At 45.1% G+C, this 19,674-nt stretch overlaps 1 protein-coding gene across 25 annotated transcripts in view; it reads left to right on the top strand.

Annotated features, from left to right (window-relative positions):
- PPFIBP2 (PPFIB scaffold protein 2) overlaps positions 1-19,674 on the top strand; it is a 159,386-nt gene that overhangs the window by 25,796 nt on the left and 113,916 nt on the right. For 13 of the 25 annotated variants that reach the window (XM_086340282.1, XM_086340261.1, XM_086340258.1 and 10 more), the window contains exon 2: positions 7,560-7,650. In XM_086340282.1, coding sequence (XP_086196408.1) covers positions 7,560-7,650 — 91 coding nt within the window. Of the gene's footprint in view, positions 1-54; positions 226-7,556; positions 7,651-19,674 lie in introns of those variants that run through there. The other 12 variants (XM_086340260.1, XM_086340257.1, XM_086340253.1 and 9 more) reach the window with 3 other exon arrangements.

Here is a 19,674-nt window from a genome sequence, read left to right as displayed (position 1 = left end):
ATGCAGGAAGGTCAGTCATGTACTTAAGATAAGGGTGAAGCAAGCACTGGTTGGGCAGAGGATGTACAGAGAGCAAGAGAACAGCCATCTCAAGTGACCTGACTGTACACAGGGTTTTCTGGAAGAGTTGGCTCAAAGAGAAGATGGAAAGTTAACCAGCATGGGCATAAAAGCTGGAAAGCTCCTGGATTCAGACAGTTAATGCTTAGAATCTGCCTGCTAATGGTAAGACATTGGTTGGGATGGGGCTGAGGTTTGCCATGGTGTATGATGGACACGTAGAGCTGCAGCTGAGTAGATTGAATCAATTTGGTAAGAATCATAATTCTACCCTGGCTGGTGGTGGGACCCTGAAACTCTCCACAAGCAGTTGAGTGCCCGGTTGGGAGCTGTGTTTGCATTCCATCAACTTTGGTCAGTCTCAGGATCACCTGAGCCTCTTGCGCCATTAACTCTCCAGGTGCTTCTAACACGAAGGTTTGAGGAGCGTTGAGTCAGTGAGCCTGCAGTGCAGGGCGAGTGGAGAGGCTGTCTGGAGGCAGGGCAGTCAGTCAGGCTCTTGCCGTCCAGGGTGTGGTAAGGCCGGGGCAGGTGAGGTTGTGGAGCAGGTGAGGTCACCCCCAGCGAGTCGCTGGAGAGAAGATGGCCTCTGGGCTGACTCAGCAGCACGTGGCACCCCTGGTTTTGTCCTCGGCTGCTAACTTTTCACATGGTTTATGCTGCACCCCTGTCTCAGTTCTCCTGGCTGTTCCTCCTCCGTCCCTTTCATTGATTCTCCTCCCTGACAGCACATTTGGAGTGTTTCAAAGAGTCCTGGAGCCTCTTTTTTTTTTTTTTTTTTTGGTCTTACACTATTTTTTAAGTTACTTCCTGTGGTTGTTCAAATACTGCCTTTATGCAAACGGTTCCCAGAATATCTCCAGTCTAGATTTCTCCAAATATCTTGAATTTCCAAATGGCTACTGTACTCAGCATCTCTCTCTAGGTGTCCCTGGGCATCTTAAACTGAATATTTCCAAAACCAACCTCCTAATTTCACACCCTTCCCACCCCACCCTCTCCAGCATTGTTGCTCCCACAGTTCTCCCCACTCTCCCAGAAGCTCAGGGCAAAAGCCTGGGGTTTCACTTTCTCCTGCCCACACCCAGCCTATCAGTAGAGCTTACAAGCTTTGTCCTCAACATATATTAAGGATCAGAACATCTACCACAAGCATTCTGGTCCAAGCTACCTTTATCTCTTGCCTAGTTTTCTTGTGTTCACTGCTGCACCCCTCCCCACCTCTTCACCCCGCTACCCCCAGTTCAAGCAGCAGCCAAAATAATCCTTTTAAAAGGTAAGTTAGACCCTCCTGTGCTCAAAGCCCTCTACTAGGTGGGTTCCTGCCTCAAAGGAAAAGTGGAAGGAAGGGAGGAAAAATGGGGCGAATCCTCAGACACTTTGCTTTATCTGTCTGTAAAGGGGGAGAATAAATCCTAAGTGGCATGTGGGGTTAACTGAGAGAATGTTGGATAAACTCTCAGCAGGCAGCTACAGACACTTGCCTGATATACAGTAGCTACAAGGAGAAATGAGTACCCAGTAATCAATCAAATCTCGACTCTGTGCCAGGCACACCACACACGTTATCTCTTTTAATCCTTCTGATTGTTTTTTTTTAATCACTACTATATATATGCACAATGTGAAGGCTCAAATAATTGTATACGATTTGTTAAAGTGGCCATCTCCCCATCTGCACACCCCTATTGCTCTTCCTGAGATGGAGCCACTTCAAACTCTTAGTATTTTTATCCATGATACTAGAAAAAATGCTTGTTCTGCTACTTTATTCTTTTTTCAGTTGTCATTATCTGGTGACTTCTGAATTCCCACCCTGGAAGATGAATCAGCTGTCCCTCCAATCTTGCTGCCATCACTCACAAGCACTTTTCCATCCCCACATCCGTCAGTGCCATTTCTGTTAAATCCATGTATATGCGGTGTTTTGTTGCAAGGACTAATGTTATTTTTGGTTTTCTCGGAGTTCTTTCGTCATTGCTTGGTTTGCATTTTCTTATCATGAAATTAAATTCTTCAACTTTATAAATTTCTTAAGCTGTTTAGATGCATTAGATATTCCGTTAATTTCTTATTACTGAAGAAGTCTTTCAGAGCTTTTGGAAGCCCTCCCACATGGACCCACTGCTCTTTCCTGCTTGCTGCATAGCTATTGCCCTGGCATCTCCCTTGTGTCCCTTATCACATTCTCCATGTCCTTGTGGGCTTATGTCTTTCAAAATAAATTCCTCTACTATTGTTTCAGTGGTAGCTAAATTAGATGTTTGACTTCAATCTCCTGTATTTTTCTGAGCTCTGTCTCTTGTTTACTTTTGCCCATAACAATGGTGTCAGTTTTATACTGATTTTATAGATGAGACAGTTGAGGCTCAGAGAAGTTAAGTAATCTGCCTAAAGGCCCACAGTCGTCATGCAGCAGAGCCCAGGTTTTAACTCAAGACTGTTAGGCTATAAACCCTACGTTCTTTCTTATTTGTCCTTTAAAAAAGAACCTTAATCTTGGTTGATATGGGATATGATAGAAAATGTAGGCACTGCCATCAGCTGTCTTTGTATATCATCCTCCATCTTTATTGTTGTTATTTTTTAATGCTAAAAATGGCTTCTTGCTCTATTATCCCAAAGATAGAAGTTTCCCATATACTTTTAAGAAGCTGTCTCCTCAGCTTAGGAATAAAAACAGATATTCCTTTAAATGACCATTTGAAGAGCCAGCCGCTGTGGTTTATGGATGACCAGTAAATTGTGGGGAAAGTCTCCGGTTTGTGGCAACAAACCACAAAGTATGTGGTGATACTTCTTTACCACCTGTTGGCCGCTGAGGGCCGAAGAGGTCTGAGATGGATCTGAGTTCATTAGTCGTGGATTCTTGGCTGAGGGTTCCTCCCCGGGTCTTGCTTTGTACAGGAATGCTGGGGCACGTCTGTCTGCTGCTGTGAGGAGTCAGCAGACGCTGGAGGGACCAGGACTGGAGACCTATTCCTGATTCCTCCAGCCAGGACACTCTGACTGCCCAAAACACTTGGCATCTCTAACCACCTTTACTAAATGGAATGGCAGCTTGCATTTCAGCCTGGATGGAAACAAGTTAAGATTTACTTGCTCAAGCCTTACCTTAGTCAGCTGTTCCTGCCTACTTCTGATCCTCCTTTGCTGAACACAAAGGTAGTTAATACCATATCTAAGTAACTGCCTTAGAGGCCACCAGGCGTTGGGTGGCTAATTGTGGCTCATTTTCTAAATGTCACCTAACCCTGCCCCTTATTCAAGTTCAAAGTGCCAAACAGCCCTCTGTGTGGTGCAGATCACTTGACTCTGGTACCTATCACAGCTGGACTCACAGCTGCACGGTGGTTTCCTCCCTGGCTGGTAGCAGAGGGGAGGGTCTGTTGAAGGGAGCCCAACATCAGGCACCATGACAGGTAGGAGGATGACAGCATCTAGAGAGGCCTGTGGGGGAAGAGAAGGATGCATGAGCAATGGACCACACCTTTCCTTAAACAACATTCCTTACCTTATCTCTGCAGCTCGGTGTGAGCCAGTTTCTTGGTGTGAGAAGACTGCCAGCTCGTCAGGGTCAAATGCAGGGCTCTGTTAATAGTCCAAGTGTCCAGAGAGAAAACAGCTTTTGGCCGGTTTAGCTACTGTCAGTAGACAGTAGATGGTGTTAAGAGCACCATGTCCTCCTCTGCCTGCACCTCTCTTTCCTGGGCTTGTGGCGGTGCCTTCAAGTCCTCAGGGCACACCATCAGTTCCTCTGCCTGAGTGGCTGCCGCAGCCTGCTCTCACGGGTGACGAACATGATTTCCCTTCCCCTCCCCACCACCTGCTTGGGGGCTGTCCTGGATCCTGCTCTCTTTCCCAGCCCTGGGGTTGCTGCCTTTCCCAGTGTACCCTCATCACCTTGCTTCTCTGCGGAGTCATCCTCGCAGGCAGCTGCTGGTGCTCTGTGCACTTAACCTCCACATCCCCGACGAACCCAGGTTCCTGGGGAGGTGCTGTGTCACTGTGGGGGTGAACAGACACACTGAGTTCAGCTGGATGACACGTTTGCTTCTGAGACCCCCAATTCCTTGAGAGCAGGGACTGTCCCAGGGTGCGTTACTGATGGGGAGCTCCAAACTGGTGAGGGGAGAAAATGGCTGAGGCTGCCAGAAAGGGAATGGTTGGCAAACGGAATCATGGCTTCCCTGTTCAATCAGAGTGTCCGTGTTCACAGATGGGCCTGGAGACGTCACTCCTGTGGTGTGTTTGGCCCTTCAGCGGTTCCCCCGGTACCTCACACCACTAACTCCTCACAGGGGCTGGCAGAGCCTGTTCTCCCTGCATCCTGCCATCACCTTAGACCCAGGACTGAGCTCATCAGTTGCCCAAAGCAGGTTCCGGCTCCTGAGCACTCCCAGTCTTACTGGCCCAGGTTCTGGACTGTAAAGATGATACACCTTTGACTCATGTTTCACTTGTTGCCAGCTCCCACGGGTCCACCCAACTTGCCGTCTGCCAAGTACACACTCATCCTTAGGCAGAGGGCCTGTGGGTCGTTTTTATGGCCCTTCTGTTGCAGGTGTCCTAAAGGGCTCGGCACTTTCTAACTGACCTCTCACCTTGCACCCCAGGACTAAGACCCCCAGTGGAGCCAGTCTACTGAAATACAAGGTCCTTCTCTTAAAAAAATCTCTATCAAGTTTACACCTGAGGCCACTTGAGCTGCCCAGCACGCATCCAGATCCCTGATGCTGTGGGTGTGATTCCCAAGCTGCTCTTGTTGAATTGCCCGAGTCACGCTTACGTAAATCCCGTGGAGGGCTTTGACTCACAGTGAGCAGCTGGGTGCTCCTGTATAATCTCGCCGACCGTTTTGACGTTTGCCACCTACATCTTGTCTTTACACGCTTCCTTCCCTTTCACACACTGCCCCTCTCTGCCTGGAATCACCCTTATCTGCTGAGAAAGTTCCTCCTCAGCCCTTATGGGCCAGGGAAACTACATGCCAGCCTCTATCAGCATACCTCACATTGCATCCTAATTATTCCTAATTCTGTCTTCTCCACTACACTGCGTGGTCTGAGGGAATAGGGTTGAGGTCTGATTCATCCCCTCCACACCAGTTCCCAGCACAGCAGGGTTTAAGCAGTGTTGGCCATACAGCTCTATCATTTATTCACAACTATTTACTCTTAAGTTTCCTTGGGCCAGTCACTCTGCTGGGCACACAGCGGTGAACAAAGCAGACAGGGTCGCCAGCTTCCAGGCAGAGGGTTTGCAAGGCCAGTCAGCGAGGAAGCATAGATGGACAAGACACTTTGGAACTGCTGTGCTGCCAAGGGGCTGCTTCAGATGCAGGTGTGCAAGGAAGGCGTCTCTGAGAAGAGACTTCAGAGCTGAGGCCTGAAGGATGAGGCTGGATCAGCCGTGCAGAGACCCGGGAAGGTGATCTCAGGGCAGAGGAATGGTAGGTGCAGTTTCAGGGGAGGCAGAGGGGCTCGGAGTGCTGGGGGAGTGGACAGGGCCTGAGGCTGCCAAAGCAGGGAGGTCAGAGGGGCAGGCCTTGTGGGGTTGTCCCGGGCAGATACTGCCGAGCTGCTTCTGCAGGTCATGGTGTGGACTTTGGATTTCTTCCTGGGAGTTGTTGGGGAGGCCTTGGAGGGTAGGATGGGTTTCACTCATGTACTGTCTGTATGGCTAAGCAGGTGAAGGAGCTGAAACTGGCCCTCTTCTTTCCTTCCTTTTCCTGCTGCCTCTTCTCCAACCCCCACCCCCCAGCCTCACTTCCACTCAGACCCTGAGACCTACACTCGTGTGTGCTCTGAGCCACCTGGCTGCTCCTTGCTGCAGCCTGCCTGGCTCCTGCCACGGCCCCAAGGTGCCAGGGAGGCTCCCACCTCCTCCACGAGCCCCCATTCTCACTCCCCTGAGCTGACTGCACCCTGGTTCTTGCATTTCTGTCCCTTTTTGGCCTTTGCCCCTGTGACTCAGAGCCCTCCCCCTACCCCCTCCAACTTGCTTACCTTGCTTTGCTGTGCCTACCTCCCCCACAGGGCCAGCCTCTTGGACATACCTAGGTTCCCCCTCCCTAAACCTGACCCACTTTAAAGTCCCTCATCCTGTGAACTATCCTGGCACAAATATGTCATTTAAAAATGGCTGTTTATTGGAACTTCCCTGGTGGCTCAATGTTTATTGAGCCCTTACTACATGGAAGGCCTGCATTTTTAATGAAATGTTAATTACTCATTTAACTGTGACATCAGCTCTATGAGTTTGGTACTGTCATCCTCCCCACTTTACAGAAAAGGATACTGAGGTTCAGAGATCACACAGGAAATGGCAGAGCCAGCTTTGAACCCAGAGTATTTGACTGTTTCTGCCTGGTGCCATTCAGCATGGTTCTTTGTGGTCTGGACATCCTTATCCACACCCTCTCCAAACCACTTGCCTATGGTTGCTCACGTTCCTCTCTTCACTCTGAAGATGTAACTCTGTGGGGGAAAGGAGCAACAGATCTCCTGTTGCCTGACCTGCTCTATCCACCCTTGGATCTGGGAGCCCTGCCTCTGTTCTCCACAGCACTTATGCCCATTGGGCACACATGTGGGCTCTGCTGAATGAGCAGACAAACAATAGCACCTGCCTCCAGTTTACAGATGCGAATTAAATCTCAGAATTACAACTGCTCTTGTAAGTCTCTGCCTGACACCCAGGGAGAGGGTGGGAAGTAAGAAAAATGAGACGAGGCTGCAGGAAGACAGTCTAGCTTAAAGACCTTGCTGAGAGGCAGAGTTGTGTGGAGATGGAACCAATTGCCACCTCTCTCATTAGAAGGGAGGCCCAGCATCAGGGAAATGGCTAGACAGTGTATTTTTGGAGAAATTCTTCCGTGCTGAGAAGATGGGATTCTGCGCCTTGAATGGTCCTGGGTGGAGTAGGAAGGACTAAAATGGTAAGGGACTGTGCTCTCCCCCAACAGTGTGCCTGAAACCTTCCTAGACGGGGCCCACTGGCCCACGTGAGAAGTGAAAGTGGGAGCTGAGGCCTCTCAGCCTGGATCATACCTGCCCTAGGAGAGCACCTCAGTAGTGGGACAGATGTAGGTATAAGACCACAAATGCCTGCTGTGACCCAGGGCTGCAGGGCACGTCCCGATGGAGTCCTCGCTAGCTGTGTGCGATCTGCAGCCCTAGGGGAGCCTCGAGCCTTCCCCGGGGTGGCTGCAGCTTCTGGAGCTGGGACTGTGATGATGGTGGCAGTGGTAATCGCCACCTCGCTGCCACAGGTGACCCTGGAGAGCCCCAGTGGCTTTTCGTGACAGAAACAAGTGGGATCACCTGCTAAAGATTCATGGAGTACCCATGCTGGAAGGTGGCAGAAACCCACTGTGGGCTACTCAGATTCCTATGAGAGTGCAGTTACCATGGTGGAATGAGAGGGCTCAGTGGTCTTGGGTATGTAACATGAAATACTCTAATTTTTCCTTTGTGCTGTGTTTGAATCTTCAGTAGAAGGAGACAAAGGAGAGAAAAGGACTCATGGCTTCTGACGCCAGTCACGTGCTAGAAGCTGCCCTGGAGCAGATGGACGGAATCATCGCAGGTATGCTCAGGGGTCCTGGCGACCTCCGCACTGAGAAACCATTTTCCTCTCACTGGACTTCTCTTTTGGGTGCAGAGACAAGGCCCCTGTTGGATTTCTTTTGCGCTGTCTTTCAACAGTGCAAACTCAGACTCTTTGATAGCTGGTAAGGGTCCAGGTCTCTGCTGAGACTGCGGCTGTGCCGTATATTAGCACGTGAATAACTGTCCCACTTTGGATCCTGGCTGCAACAGGTGCAGTGGCACTGATTTTATCATGAAGTTTTCACAGTACGGCATGGTTTCAGTCAAGCTGAAACTTGCAATATTGCAGACTTTGCCCTCTAACACCAGTGTCGTTTCCCTTCCCTGGCTGGTCTCCAGTATGTCTGTCAGGAAGTGGTTTTGTATTGATTCACTTAATCACCTGAAGAATGTTCTTTATGCCATATTATTGCAACTCTTTGGCTTCATGTTTGTATGAACCAGTTAGGAACATTCTCTTGAAAAGATCCAGCAAAGCTGTTTAATTGGAAAGGACTGCCATGGGCTGTTTGGGCTGATTAACTCCTTGTTGGGGGACAACTGAAGCCCGTACTGATTGGAACGAGCCTGTCATTGGAAATTTTTCTCTGCAGGTCACAGGCCTTCTTTCTGTCCTTACTTGATACAAGTCAGTGACCTTATTTGCCGACTGGGCATTTCTCTGGGACTTTGCTCCTTGTGTGGAGCTATGGCTGCAGGAGTCATGTTTGGGCTGAGTGTGACTAGAACCCAGGGCATGCACAGGGCACCTGACATTGCCCTGTGTCTGTCCTTCCATCCTGCAGAGAGACACCCGAGGCACTGGGGGTCCTGGGTGTTTGCGCCTGGGGCAGAGGAGGTAGGTATTCCATGCCTTGAAACTTCTGCATGTTGTGGTGCACAGATGACGTGTTCCAGCTGTCATCTGTCAGGCTCTTAATTTCTCAGTGAACAGAAAGGGTCCTCAGGAGGCCGACCAACATCCGGGTTTTCAGAGACTCCGGAGATTGGGATGTCTTGCTCCAGGTTAGGGTCCCGGAAGCCCTATTGAGAGGAGATAAACAACAGTGTGGGTTTCCTGGCAGTCTTTTCAGAGAGTCTCCCCCGGAAGTTTCCAGGGTCTCCTGTGCATCGAGATTATAGTCACAGAATCAGACTAGCTCAGGTGGTCAGCACTGCCGAGCCCCCAGCCCAGGGGCAAGAAGGAGACTGTGAGAGCCCCTGGAGCAGGCGGAGCTCTTAGACAGCTGGGACAGGTGAGTGGGACACCTCCTAAAGAAGGCAGCCTGTGTGGGGTCACTTCCTCCTGCCTCTGAAGTTCCCCACGCAGACACCCCTGAAATGACAAAGCGTCTGGCACGGTCCCCTCCGTCTGTGAGTGAGGACTGTGGGTCTGAATACTTGGGGCCTTGGCTTGGTCAGGGACCTGCGGTGGGTGTGGTTCCTGGAGCAGAACCAGGGACTCCCCTCCTGTTCCCTTCCAGCATTGCGTGCTCCCTCCTTCTGTTTCCTTAGGCCTCCACCCTGGCAGACTCCTTCTGGAAGGGCTCCCTGGGCGTCTCTGGAACAGATACAAGAGTTTTGCTGAGAGATGGTCTAAAACATTCCAAGGAGTTCTTTGGTTGGAGGAACACCTGTAGCCAGACTGCTTGTTTCAGAACCTAGCTGTGCATCAAGTTACCTGCATGATATGTTCTTCAGCTTCCTCATATTTAAAATGGGTATAATAATAGAACCCACCTAAGAAGGTTGCTGTGCTTATACATGTAAGGGCTTAACACAGAGCCTGCCATATAGCAAGCACTGGATGGCATCACCGACTCGATGGACATGAGTTTGAGTGAACTCCGGGGGTTGGTGATGGACAGGGAGGCCTGGCGTGCTGCGATTCATGGGGTCGCAAAGAGTCGGACCCAACTGAGCGACTGAACTGATAAAGTGTCAGCTCTTGATAAATTGAGTTCTCATGTATTCAGGTCCTTATTTCACCCATTTGCATGCTGTGGTTTTCATTGTCTAGCTAAGGCTTGTGCATGCCTCTTAGGCTCGCCTGGGGTCTACAAGATTAACGCAGAGTCTCTGAGTGGGCTCTGCTCTGCTCTGCTCTGGCCGCCTTGTCTTCCACAGAGCAGTGGAGGAATCAGATCACACCACTCTCCCCACGACTCTTCAGTGGCTTCGCATTTCAGGATAAGCATCTGAAGTCCCCATTATAAGCAGCAGTGCTGTATGTGCTTGGCCTTTGGCTGCCTGTGTGGCTGCACCTCCCACACCTCCCATCTGCTTGTCTTGCTTTAGCATAGGCTGTCTCAGGGCCTATGTGCTTGCTGTCCCTCTGCTGGAATGTTCTCCAAGTACACTGAGGTCGGGTCTCTGCTGAAATGTCACCATGCAGAGGCCTTCCCTGACACTCTCTCATGTAGTGTCCCTACATCCCTCCCCCCATCCTCGCATCCTGTTTTTATTTCTTTATAGAACTTACTACCATCTGACCCATTAGGTTCATATTCATCTGTTTATTATCTGCCTCCTGCACCAGGATGTAAGCTCTGTGGCAGCAGAGGCTTTGCTGGTGCATCTCCAGGGTAACACAGAACATGTGCTTAATAGATGTTTGGGTCCCATGTGTATTTGATTTACTTCTGTGAATAAGCTCCCCTTTTCATTTATTAGGTGGCAGTTACTGGTTTCTGTACCTATCCCCTGTCTGTCTGCACGCTGAACTTCATTGATTATTTTCTCTCTTGTGTCTTTGGCTCATTCTTGTGGAATAATAAATCACTAATTTTTTTTTTTTTTTTTGAAGACTCTGTGGTTAGCATGTCCTGTGAGCCATCTCTTAAGCAGTAATTGGCTCACCCAGACATTTGACAGGAGCTATTTGGCAGATAATTCAACACTGAGGTTATTAGCGAGTATCTGGAGGGCATATGTTCTATGCCATTTGCGATGAAAAGAATAATAATTACTGAATGCTTTTGTATGGGATACTTTTCCTCAAGATTATTAAAGCCATCCTCATTTTCAAGTTGACTGGGCCAAAGAGCTTAGGGATTTTTGTGGTTATTAATGTAAACTGCAGTTAGACTGTTGGAGTTTGAATCCCAGCTCAGCCACTTATTACTGGCTGTGGAGTCTTTGCGCAAATTGCTTGATCCCCTTGAGCCTCAGTTTCCTCATAGTGTATAGACATTGGTAATAACAGTGCCATCTCATGTTATTGGGAGGATTAAATTAAGGTAAAGAAGGCACTTAGAATAGTGCCTGTTACCTAGTAAGTGCTCACCAGCTCTAAATTACCTTGGTTTTGTTGATATGACTATTGACATTATTTTTGCCACCCGAGCTATAGTGCTGGTAAATGACGGAACTAAGATTTGAGTCCAGGCTATCTGAGATCCAGATGTCTTCCTGGCTCATTTCACTCCTGGGTTCATCTCATGGTGATGTGCAGCAGAGCCCCTGGGGTTCTGCAGGACTGTCTAGGGAGTTCACTAGGAGGAGGGTCCAGTCCTGTCCTTGTCCCCAGTCTGTTGGTCACACTGGCTTTGCTCTCTTCCCTTCTACATTCAACTTCCAAGTAAGAGCTTGTTTGCTTGAGCATAGAGCAGCTAGAAGGAAGCTGAAGACTGTGGCACCAACATCATGAGTCACAGATTCTGTAGGGGTTGTATCTGTGTGCGAACATTTATATTGTCCTTTCTTTATTTCTATTCTCTCACTAATTTGAAGTCGAAGGGTGTCAAGTACTACTTCTAGCTGGTAAAGGACTCAAACCACTGCATCCTCTCACTTTATGAAAACACAGTTATGCTTGTCTTAGTGAAGAAGTTTTTATGGGCTTCCTGCGTGCCCTAAATAGCAAGCATTTATGTGGGCTATTAGCCTATTGAATTCTGAGATCTCTATGATGAGAAAGGCAGTGCTACACAACTGCAGGACCCTTGACACCTTACAGCATCTCAGGGAGATATCTGTGCTGTAATTCAAACTCAATGCTGTATTTTTGTACCTGATAAATCCTTTACCGTAACACATTTGAACCACATGAAAAATCAGATTTCTGCTGTAAGTGACCCATTCCCTAGTCTTGACAATCTTTAAAAAAAAACTGGTGTGGGAGGCTCATGGCTAAAATATTTACTTTTAATTCCACTAGTGTTATTAACTATACCATTTGTATTTTGCTTGTTTCACAAGATTATTATTTCTTGTATTACCAAGTATATGACTGAGCCTTCAACGGAAATGATGACTAGACTTGAAGCAGTTGATCAAATGTATAGTTTGATATATGATCAATGATTGTAATAGTGTAACTCTAGAAGGCAATGGCACCCCACTCTAGTACTCTTGCCTGGAAAATCCCATGGACGGAAGAGCCTGGTAGGTTGCAGTCCATGGGGTCACTAAGAATTGGACACGACTGAGCATCTTCACTTTTCACTTTCATGCATTGGAGAAGGAAATGGCAACCCACTCCAGTGTTCTTGCCTGGAGAATCCCAGAGATGGGGGAGCCTCGTGGGCTTCCATCTATGGGGTCGCACAGAGTCTGACACGACTGAAGTGACTTAGCAGCAGCAACATGTAGAAACAAATGGATTCCTACTCAAATGGACACAATTTCCTTCAGTAATGATTATTAATGATTATAACACTGTATAACCAGAACTTCCCCTTATTAATTACTGTACAGTATGACAGGCTACTCTTCACTTTCCAAAACTCTTTCCAAAAGAGTTTCCAGAAGAGTATACTTAGGGCATGTGATATCAATGTGTATATAATTAAGCCTTTAATGCAAAAAAAAAAGTGCCCTCTTCTTGTGACCAATGTAAACAGTACAGATGGTGCAAGAGATAATCACTTGCAGAAGCAACCAGGCCAGGAGAACTCAGAGGACATCTTGATACACAAGTGCCCAATACGCCCCTGCAGAGGCAAGCATGGTGACCCCCATCATCGGCAGGCATTCGTCTGCTCTGGAGACATGAGACAAAGAAATGCCTTCTAAGCAGAAGTAGGAAATGAAGCAGAAACATGAAGTGAAAACAGCTGAATTCTTGAAATCTGAAGGGGTGTATCCCGAATGTGATTGTATTTAATTAGGACCCAAGAATTTTATACCAGAAAGTTAGGACAAGGTGACTTAGAAAACCCAGAACCTTTGTCCAAATGAGTTGTTTCTAATACAAAAGACCAGTATTATAAGTTCCAGTAAGATGTTAACCTTTGATCTGGTCTTCCTCTTGATTAGTCCCTGTGATTCAGCCTACAAATAATACCATAATTGAATTACAGTGTTGATGATTGAAATTGAACGCTATGCTGCTTAATTGCATCCCTGTGGATGACCCTGAGCAACAACCACATACACTAATTTTGTGTAGGGCTTCATCTGTGGGCTAATGGGGTCAGCGGCTGCTCCAGGAGGCTGTGTGTGTGTGTGTATGACCAGAGAACCCCTGGTCAGGACACAGAGGGCCACTTATTTCTCTTCACTGTGCGGGAGGTTACTCATGGGGTTATCTACAAGCTATACCCATCGATGGAGAACAGTTAAAAGGAATCTGTTTAATGACAGTTGAACAAAGAGGTTGCTCTGTCTGGGCCTTTCTTCCAACTGTTTCTTTTTTAAAGATTTTTTTTTTGATATGGACCTTTTTCTTTTTTTAAAGTATTATTGAATTTGTTACAATATTGCTTCTGTTTTGCGTTTTGGGTTTTTGGCCTCAAGGCATGTGAGGTCTCAGCTCCCCAGGACTGGAAACTGTACCCCTTGCACTGGAAGAAGTCTTAACCACTAGACCAGCGAAATCCCTCTGCCAACTCTGATTAGTGTCCATTTTTGGGTTTTTTTGTTTGTTTTCAAGATTGTGTGAGGGCAGAGAAAGTTCTCATCAAGACTGGAATTATTCATGTGGGCCCATGAATGACTTTAGCTGTGGCATTCAAGGCTGATGATGCACCCACACTCTGAACAGTTAGTTGGCCTTATCTCCAGCCTCTCCAAGGCCAATCAGTGTGGAGTGGTCATCAGTAACAAAGCCACCTGTTTTCCAGTCAGGACTCAAGTTGAGAGTCCTCTACTTTGACACTGACCCAAGGAGAGTCGGCAGAATTTTGGAGGTGTCTAGCGGGCTGACACACGCAAAAGGCTGCCCTTTGCGTAAAGAGGTTGAGATGGCCCACAGTGGGGCCGGGAGCCCTGTTGAACAGCTACATTCTGTTTTTTACCCTTGCTGGCAGAGCCCACATCTCCAGCCTCCTTTTCTATTCTCTTAAAGTGTGTGAGTAAATTTGGAATTATCATTTGTTCATTAAATATTTGCTTATAGTTTAAATTATAGGAACTGACCTGCAAAACCATCTGGACCTTGTATTTCCTCATGTCTTTTCTTAATGGTTAGGGATAGTCAGGGTTTAATTTTTTTCTCTATTGAGTTCTGACATGCTGTATTTTTCTAGATATTTGTTTATTTTACCAGTATTTTCCATTTTGTTAGCATATGGTTGCTTATTGTGTTTTATCTTTTTAAGATCTGCTACACTTGTTATATCTGTATTTATTCCTAGTATTGCTTATTTGTTTGCCTTCTCTTTATTTTTTGATCAGTCTTCCCAGAGAGTATTTTTTAATGACTGTTTTTTTTTTTAAGTTATCTAATAGTTTTTTTTTTTTTTTAAACTTTACAATATTGTATTGGTTCTGCCATATATCGAAATGTATCCGCCACAGGCATACACGTGTTCCCCATCCTGAACCCTCCTCCCTCCTCCCTCCCCATACCATCCCTCTGGGTCATCCCAGTGCACCAGCCCCAAGCATCCAGTATTGTGCATCGAACCTGGACTGGAGACTCGTTTCATATATGATAGTATACATATTTCAATGCCATTCTCCCAAATCATCTCACCCTCTCCCTCTCCCACAGAGTCCAAAAGACTGTTCTATACATCAGTGTCTCTTTTGCTGTCTCGTATACAGGGTTATTGTTACCATCTTTCTAAATTCCATATATATGTGTTAGTATACTGTATTGGTATTTTTCTTTCTGGCTTACTTCACTCTGTATAATAGGCTCCAGTTTCATCCACCTCATTAGAACTGATTCAAATGTATTCTTTTTAATGGCTGAGTAATACTCCATTGTGTATATATACCACTGCTTTCTTATCCATTCATCTGCTGATGGACATCTAGGTTGCTTCCATGTCCTGGCTATTATAAACAGTACTGCGATGAACATTGGGGTACACGTGTCTCTTTCCCTTCTGGTTTCCTCAGTGTGTATGCCCAGCAGTGGGATTGCTGGATCATAAGGCAGTTCTATTTCCAGTTTTTTAAGGAATCTCCACACTGTTCTCCATAGTGGCTGTACTAGTTTGCATTCGCACCAACAGTGTAAGAGGGTTCCCTTTTCTCCACACCCTCTCCAGCATTTATTGCTTGTAGACTTTTGGATAGCAGCCATTCTGGCTGGCGTGAAATGGTACCTCATAGTGGTTTTGATTTGCATTTCTCTGATAATGAGTGATGTTGAGCCTCTTTTCATGTGTTTGTTAGCCATCTGTATGTCTTCTTTGGAGAAATGTCTATTTAGTTCTTTGGCCCATTTTTTGATTGGGTCATTTATTTTTCTGGAGTTGAGCTGTAGGAGTTGCTTGTATATTTTTGAGATTAGTTGTTTGTAATGACTGTTTTCAAAGAATTATTTTTGCTGATCAGTCCCCATAGTAGGTGTGTATATTATTTATTCTATAAATAGATAAATGTGTATATGTATTAGCTCAGGTTCTTCACAGAAACAGAACCAATAGGGTGTGTGTGTGTATGTAGGTATATGGAGAGAGACAGAGCAAGAGACAGAGAGAAAGAGACATTTATTTTAAGGAATTGGCTCACATGAATGTGGAAGTTGGCAAGTTCAAAGTCTGCAGGGTAAGCCAGCAGCCTGGAAGGCCAGGAAAGAGCCAGTTTTGCAGTTCAAGTCCAAAGACCATCTGCTGGCAAATCTCCACTTCTTCCAGAGAAGTCAGTTTTTTTTTTTTTCTATTAAGATCTTCCACTAACTGGGTGAGGCCCACCCATGTTATGGAGGACAGTCTGCTTTGTCAAAGTCTACTGATTTAAATGTTAATCTTACTGAAAAACATATCTTCACAGAAACATCTAGAATAATATTTGACTAAATATCTGAGTATTGTGACCTAGCCAGATCGACACATACAACTAACTATGCTTATATATATATAGACATTATGTATTTATGCTTTATATATGTACATATTTAACTTCTTTGAATATATATTCTTTATCATTTTCTGTTCTTACTTGAATCTATCTGTTCAGCTTAACAAATCAATAATATATAATATTATGTATTTAAAATTGACTAACTTAATTGTAGTGGTTAAAGCGGTTTCTGATCCTTTTTGGAATTTATTGATTCTTGCTTTGTCACTTTGACTAGAACATTGCCTGTTTCTGTTTTGTAAATAAGTTTATTTGTATCATTATTTTAGATTCCACATTTAAGTGATATATGGTTTTTGTCTTTCTCCTTCTGAACTTCACTTAGTGTGATAATCTTTAAGTCCATCCACGTTGCTGTAAATGGCGTTATTTCATTCTTTTCTGTGACTGAGTGATATTCCATTCTGTGTGTGTGTGTGTGTAGAAAATCTTCTTTATCCATTCTTTCGTCTGTTGATGGACACTTAGGTTGCTTCCATGTCTTAGCTATTGCAGATAGTGCTGCTGTGAACATTGGGGTGCCTGTATCTTTTCAAGTTACAGTTTTCATCCTTTCCAGGTATATGCCCAATAATAGGATTGCTGGATCATGTGGTAACTCTATTTTTAGTTTCTCCGTGCTGTTCTTCACAAGGGCCCCACCAATTTACATTCCTACTAACAGCACAGCAGGATTCTTTCTTCTCCACACCCTCTCCAGAATTTATATTTGTTGACTTTTGGATGATGGCCATTCTGACAGTTGTGAGATGATATCTCAAGTAGTTTTGATCTGCATTTCTCTAATAATTAGTGATGATATTGTGCATCTTTTCATGTGCCTGTTGGCCATCTGTAAGTCTTATGGATAAAAGGCTAGGTCTTTTGCCCTTTTTGGAATGGGTTGTTGCTTTTTTGTTGTTGAGTTGCATAAGCTGTTTGTATATTTTGGAAATTAATCCGTTTCAGCAGTGTCATTTGCAAATATATTCTCCTGTTCTTTAGGTTGTCTTTTTGTTGATGGTTTCCTCTGTTATGTGAAAGCTTATGTTGACTAGGTCTCATTTGTTTATCAACTATTTTATTTTTTTATTTCTGCACTTCTCTTTCTTCACTTCTCCTACCCTTCTTTTAATGTTTGAAAACATAGAATTGTTTATGTGTGTTCATATTCCAGCATCAAGGCCAAGACCAGTGGGTGATTTTTTCTGGTAATAGGCTGAGGGTATTGCCCTTTGCTTCCTGGCCTTATGCAAAGGTCTCCCATTTGACCTCTCCCTTTGCTCTGGCCCTAAACTTTGTCTCCTGTCTCCTCAAGCGGCCCATTCAAGCCCAGGTGTGCCAGGAACATCAGCTCAAATGCTCTTTTTCTCCTGAGCTACTGAGCTCTGGAAATTTCCTTCAGTTCAGTTGCTTTAAAAAGTATATGTATTTGTGTTTTTTAATTTTAGGGTGTCCTTTGGGATTTTTCTGAGTACAACTAGTCTGTCATGACCTGCCCTATTGTAGCTGTAATACCATCACCTTCCTTGGTTCACAACCCCTTCCTCCATCTTCAAAGCCAGCGGTGGCAGGGCGAGTCCTCATGTCACATCTCTCTGACCTATTCTTCTGCTTCCCTTTTCTAAGAGCTCATATGATTAAAAATCCAGGATAGTATCTCCATCTCATGATTCTTAATCACATGTTAGAGTCCCTTCTGCTATATTAGGTAACAAACACACCCATACTTTCCAGGGGTGGGATGTGGACATCTTTGGGAAGGTCATTATTCTACCACAAAGGTAATAACGAACATCCCTTAAATGTTGTAAATCAACCATACTTAAATAAAAAATTTAAAAAGAATGCCATCCATTTATTCCCCTGCTTATTTGGTTCCGCTTAAGGAACAAAGGAGTCAGATAGAAAGAGATCAAAGTATCAGCTTTATCATTAGTTTAATTGACTAGGAACCTTAACTTGACCTGAAGCCACAGTCAAGATCTTGAATCCACTCATCCTACACCCTTCCTTGAATTGAATGTAATCCCAAACTTCTAACTTCCATCTTGCTGGGGGTGGAGCTGGTCTCAGAAAGCTTCCTTGGAAGATAATGCCTGCATATGGGGACAGGCATCTCTAGGGGAGAATTCCATCTTTCAGTTCTGTCATCAGAAGGGGTATTCCTCTGTTGAGGAAAAGCTGAGTGAGGGGAGATAGGTGAAACCATTCTCTCCTCCCACAGAAATATGGAGACTGGAATAGTACCCATAATAGCAATTCTTGATTTTTGCTGAGACTTTCTGGATGGCCTAGTCTATGGTCATTTTTGAAAAAAGGCTTTATATGTGCTTGAACACAATGTACCGTCTCCAGTGTTTAGCACATAGTTCTTTATATGTCTTTTGCTGTATCACCACTATAGTTTTTAATTTTGGGTCTGCTTGATCTGTCATTTCCCAAGGGAGAGGGTCTTTTTAATACACTGTGGGATTTGGTTTGTAAATTTGTATTTAGGATTTGATATGTAGGGCTTCCCTGGTGGCTCAGACAGTAAAAAATCTGCCTGCAATGTGGGAGATCCAAGGGAGAGGGTCATTTTTATACACTGTGAGGTTTAGTCTATAAATTTCTGTTTAGGATTTGACATGTAAGTTCATCAGTGAGAAGGCTTGTAATTTGCCTTTGTAAATTGTTTAGTGACAGGGGTCACCATTCACATTCTGGTCTATAAGTTGTACTGGCAGCTATCCTTACTGAAGCCGTTTGGAACAGTCCCTCTTTTTCTATACTGAACACAAGAATTAGATGAGAATCATTCACTTCATGAACACTGGCTAGAGCTAACTTGTAAAAGTATGTGGCCTGGTATTTTCACTGTGGGAAATTATCAAATTATGGTTCAACTTTTTATAGGTTTGTTCAAATGTTTTTTTTAATCATTTTATCCAGTGATTGTGTGTATATGTGATTAGTCTTAATTTTTTTTTTTGCTCAAAAGTACCTACATCAATGCACTCTCCTCTTTCACCATCATCAAGACGCTCTTCAATTCCTCTTCGTTTTGTGTCATTAGAGTTTGATTATCTGTATATTCGAGGTTGTTGATATTTCTCCTGGCAATCTTGATTCCAAGTGGTGATTTATCCAGCTCAGCATTTCACATGATGTGTGTATATAAGTTAAATAAGCAGGGTGACAATATAAAGCTTTATCATACTCTTTCCCAATTTTGAACCAGTCTGTTGTTCCATATCCAGTTCTTCTGTTGCTTCTTGACTCACATACAGGTTTCTCAGGAGACATGAAGGTGGTCTGGTACTCCCATCTCTTTAAGAATTTTCATGATTTGAGAGAAGAGCATTGAAACATATACATTACCATATGTAAAACAGATAGCCGGTGGGAGTTTATTGTAAGATGCAGGGAACCCAAAGCTGGTGCTTTGTGATAACCTGGTGGGTAGGATGGGGAGGGAGATGGAAGTAGGTTTGAGAGGAAGGGGATATATGTATACCTATGGCCAATTCATGTGGATGACACAAATGACATGAATGTGATGGTATGACAAAAACATCATCATATTGGTAAGGCATTTCAGTTCAGTTGCTCAGTTGTGTCCAACTCTTTGCAACCACATGAACTGTAGCATGCCAGGCTTTCTTGTCCATCACCAGCTCCTGGAGCCTACATAAACTCATGTCCACCATCGGTGATGCCATCCAACCATCTCATCCTCTGTCTTCCATTTCTCCTCCCACCTTCAATCTTTCCCAGCATCAGGATCTTTTCCAGTGAGTCA

This window comes from Bos grunniens, chromosome 15 (assembly GCF_055505025.1).
Source record: "Bos grunniens cultivar Pamir isolate PY7600 chromosome 15, Bosgru_T2T1.0, whole genome shotgun sequence".
NCBI classification, from domain to species: Eukaryota; Metazoa; Chordata; class Mammalia; order Artiodactyla; family Bovidae; genus Bos; species Bos grunniens.
This window is presented reverse-complemented; position numbering and strand designations above follow the sequence as displayed.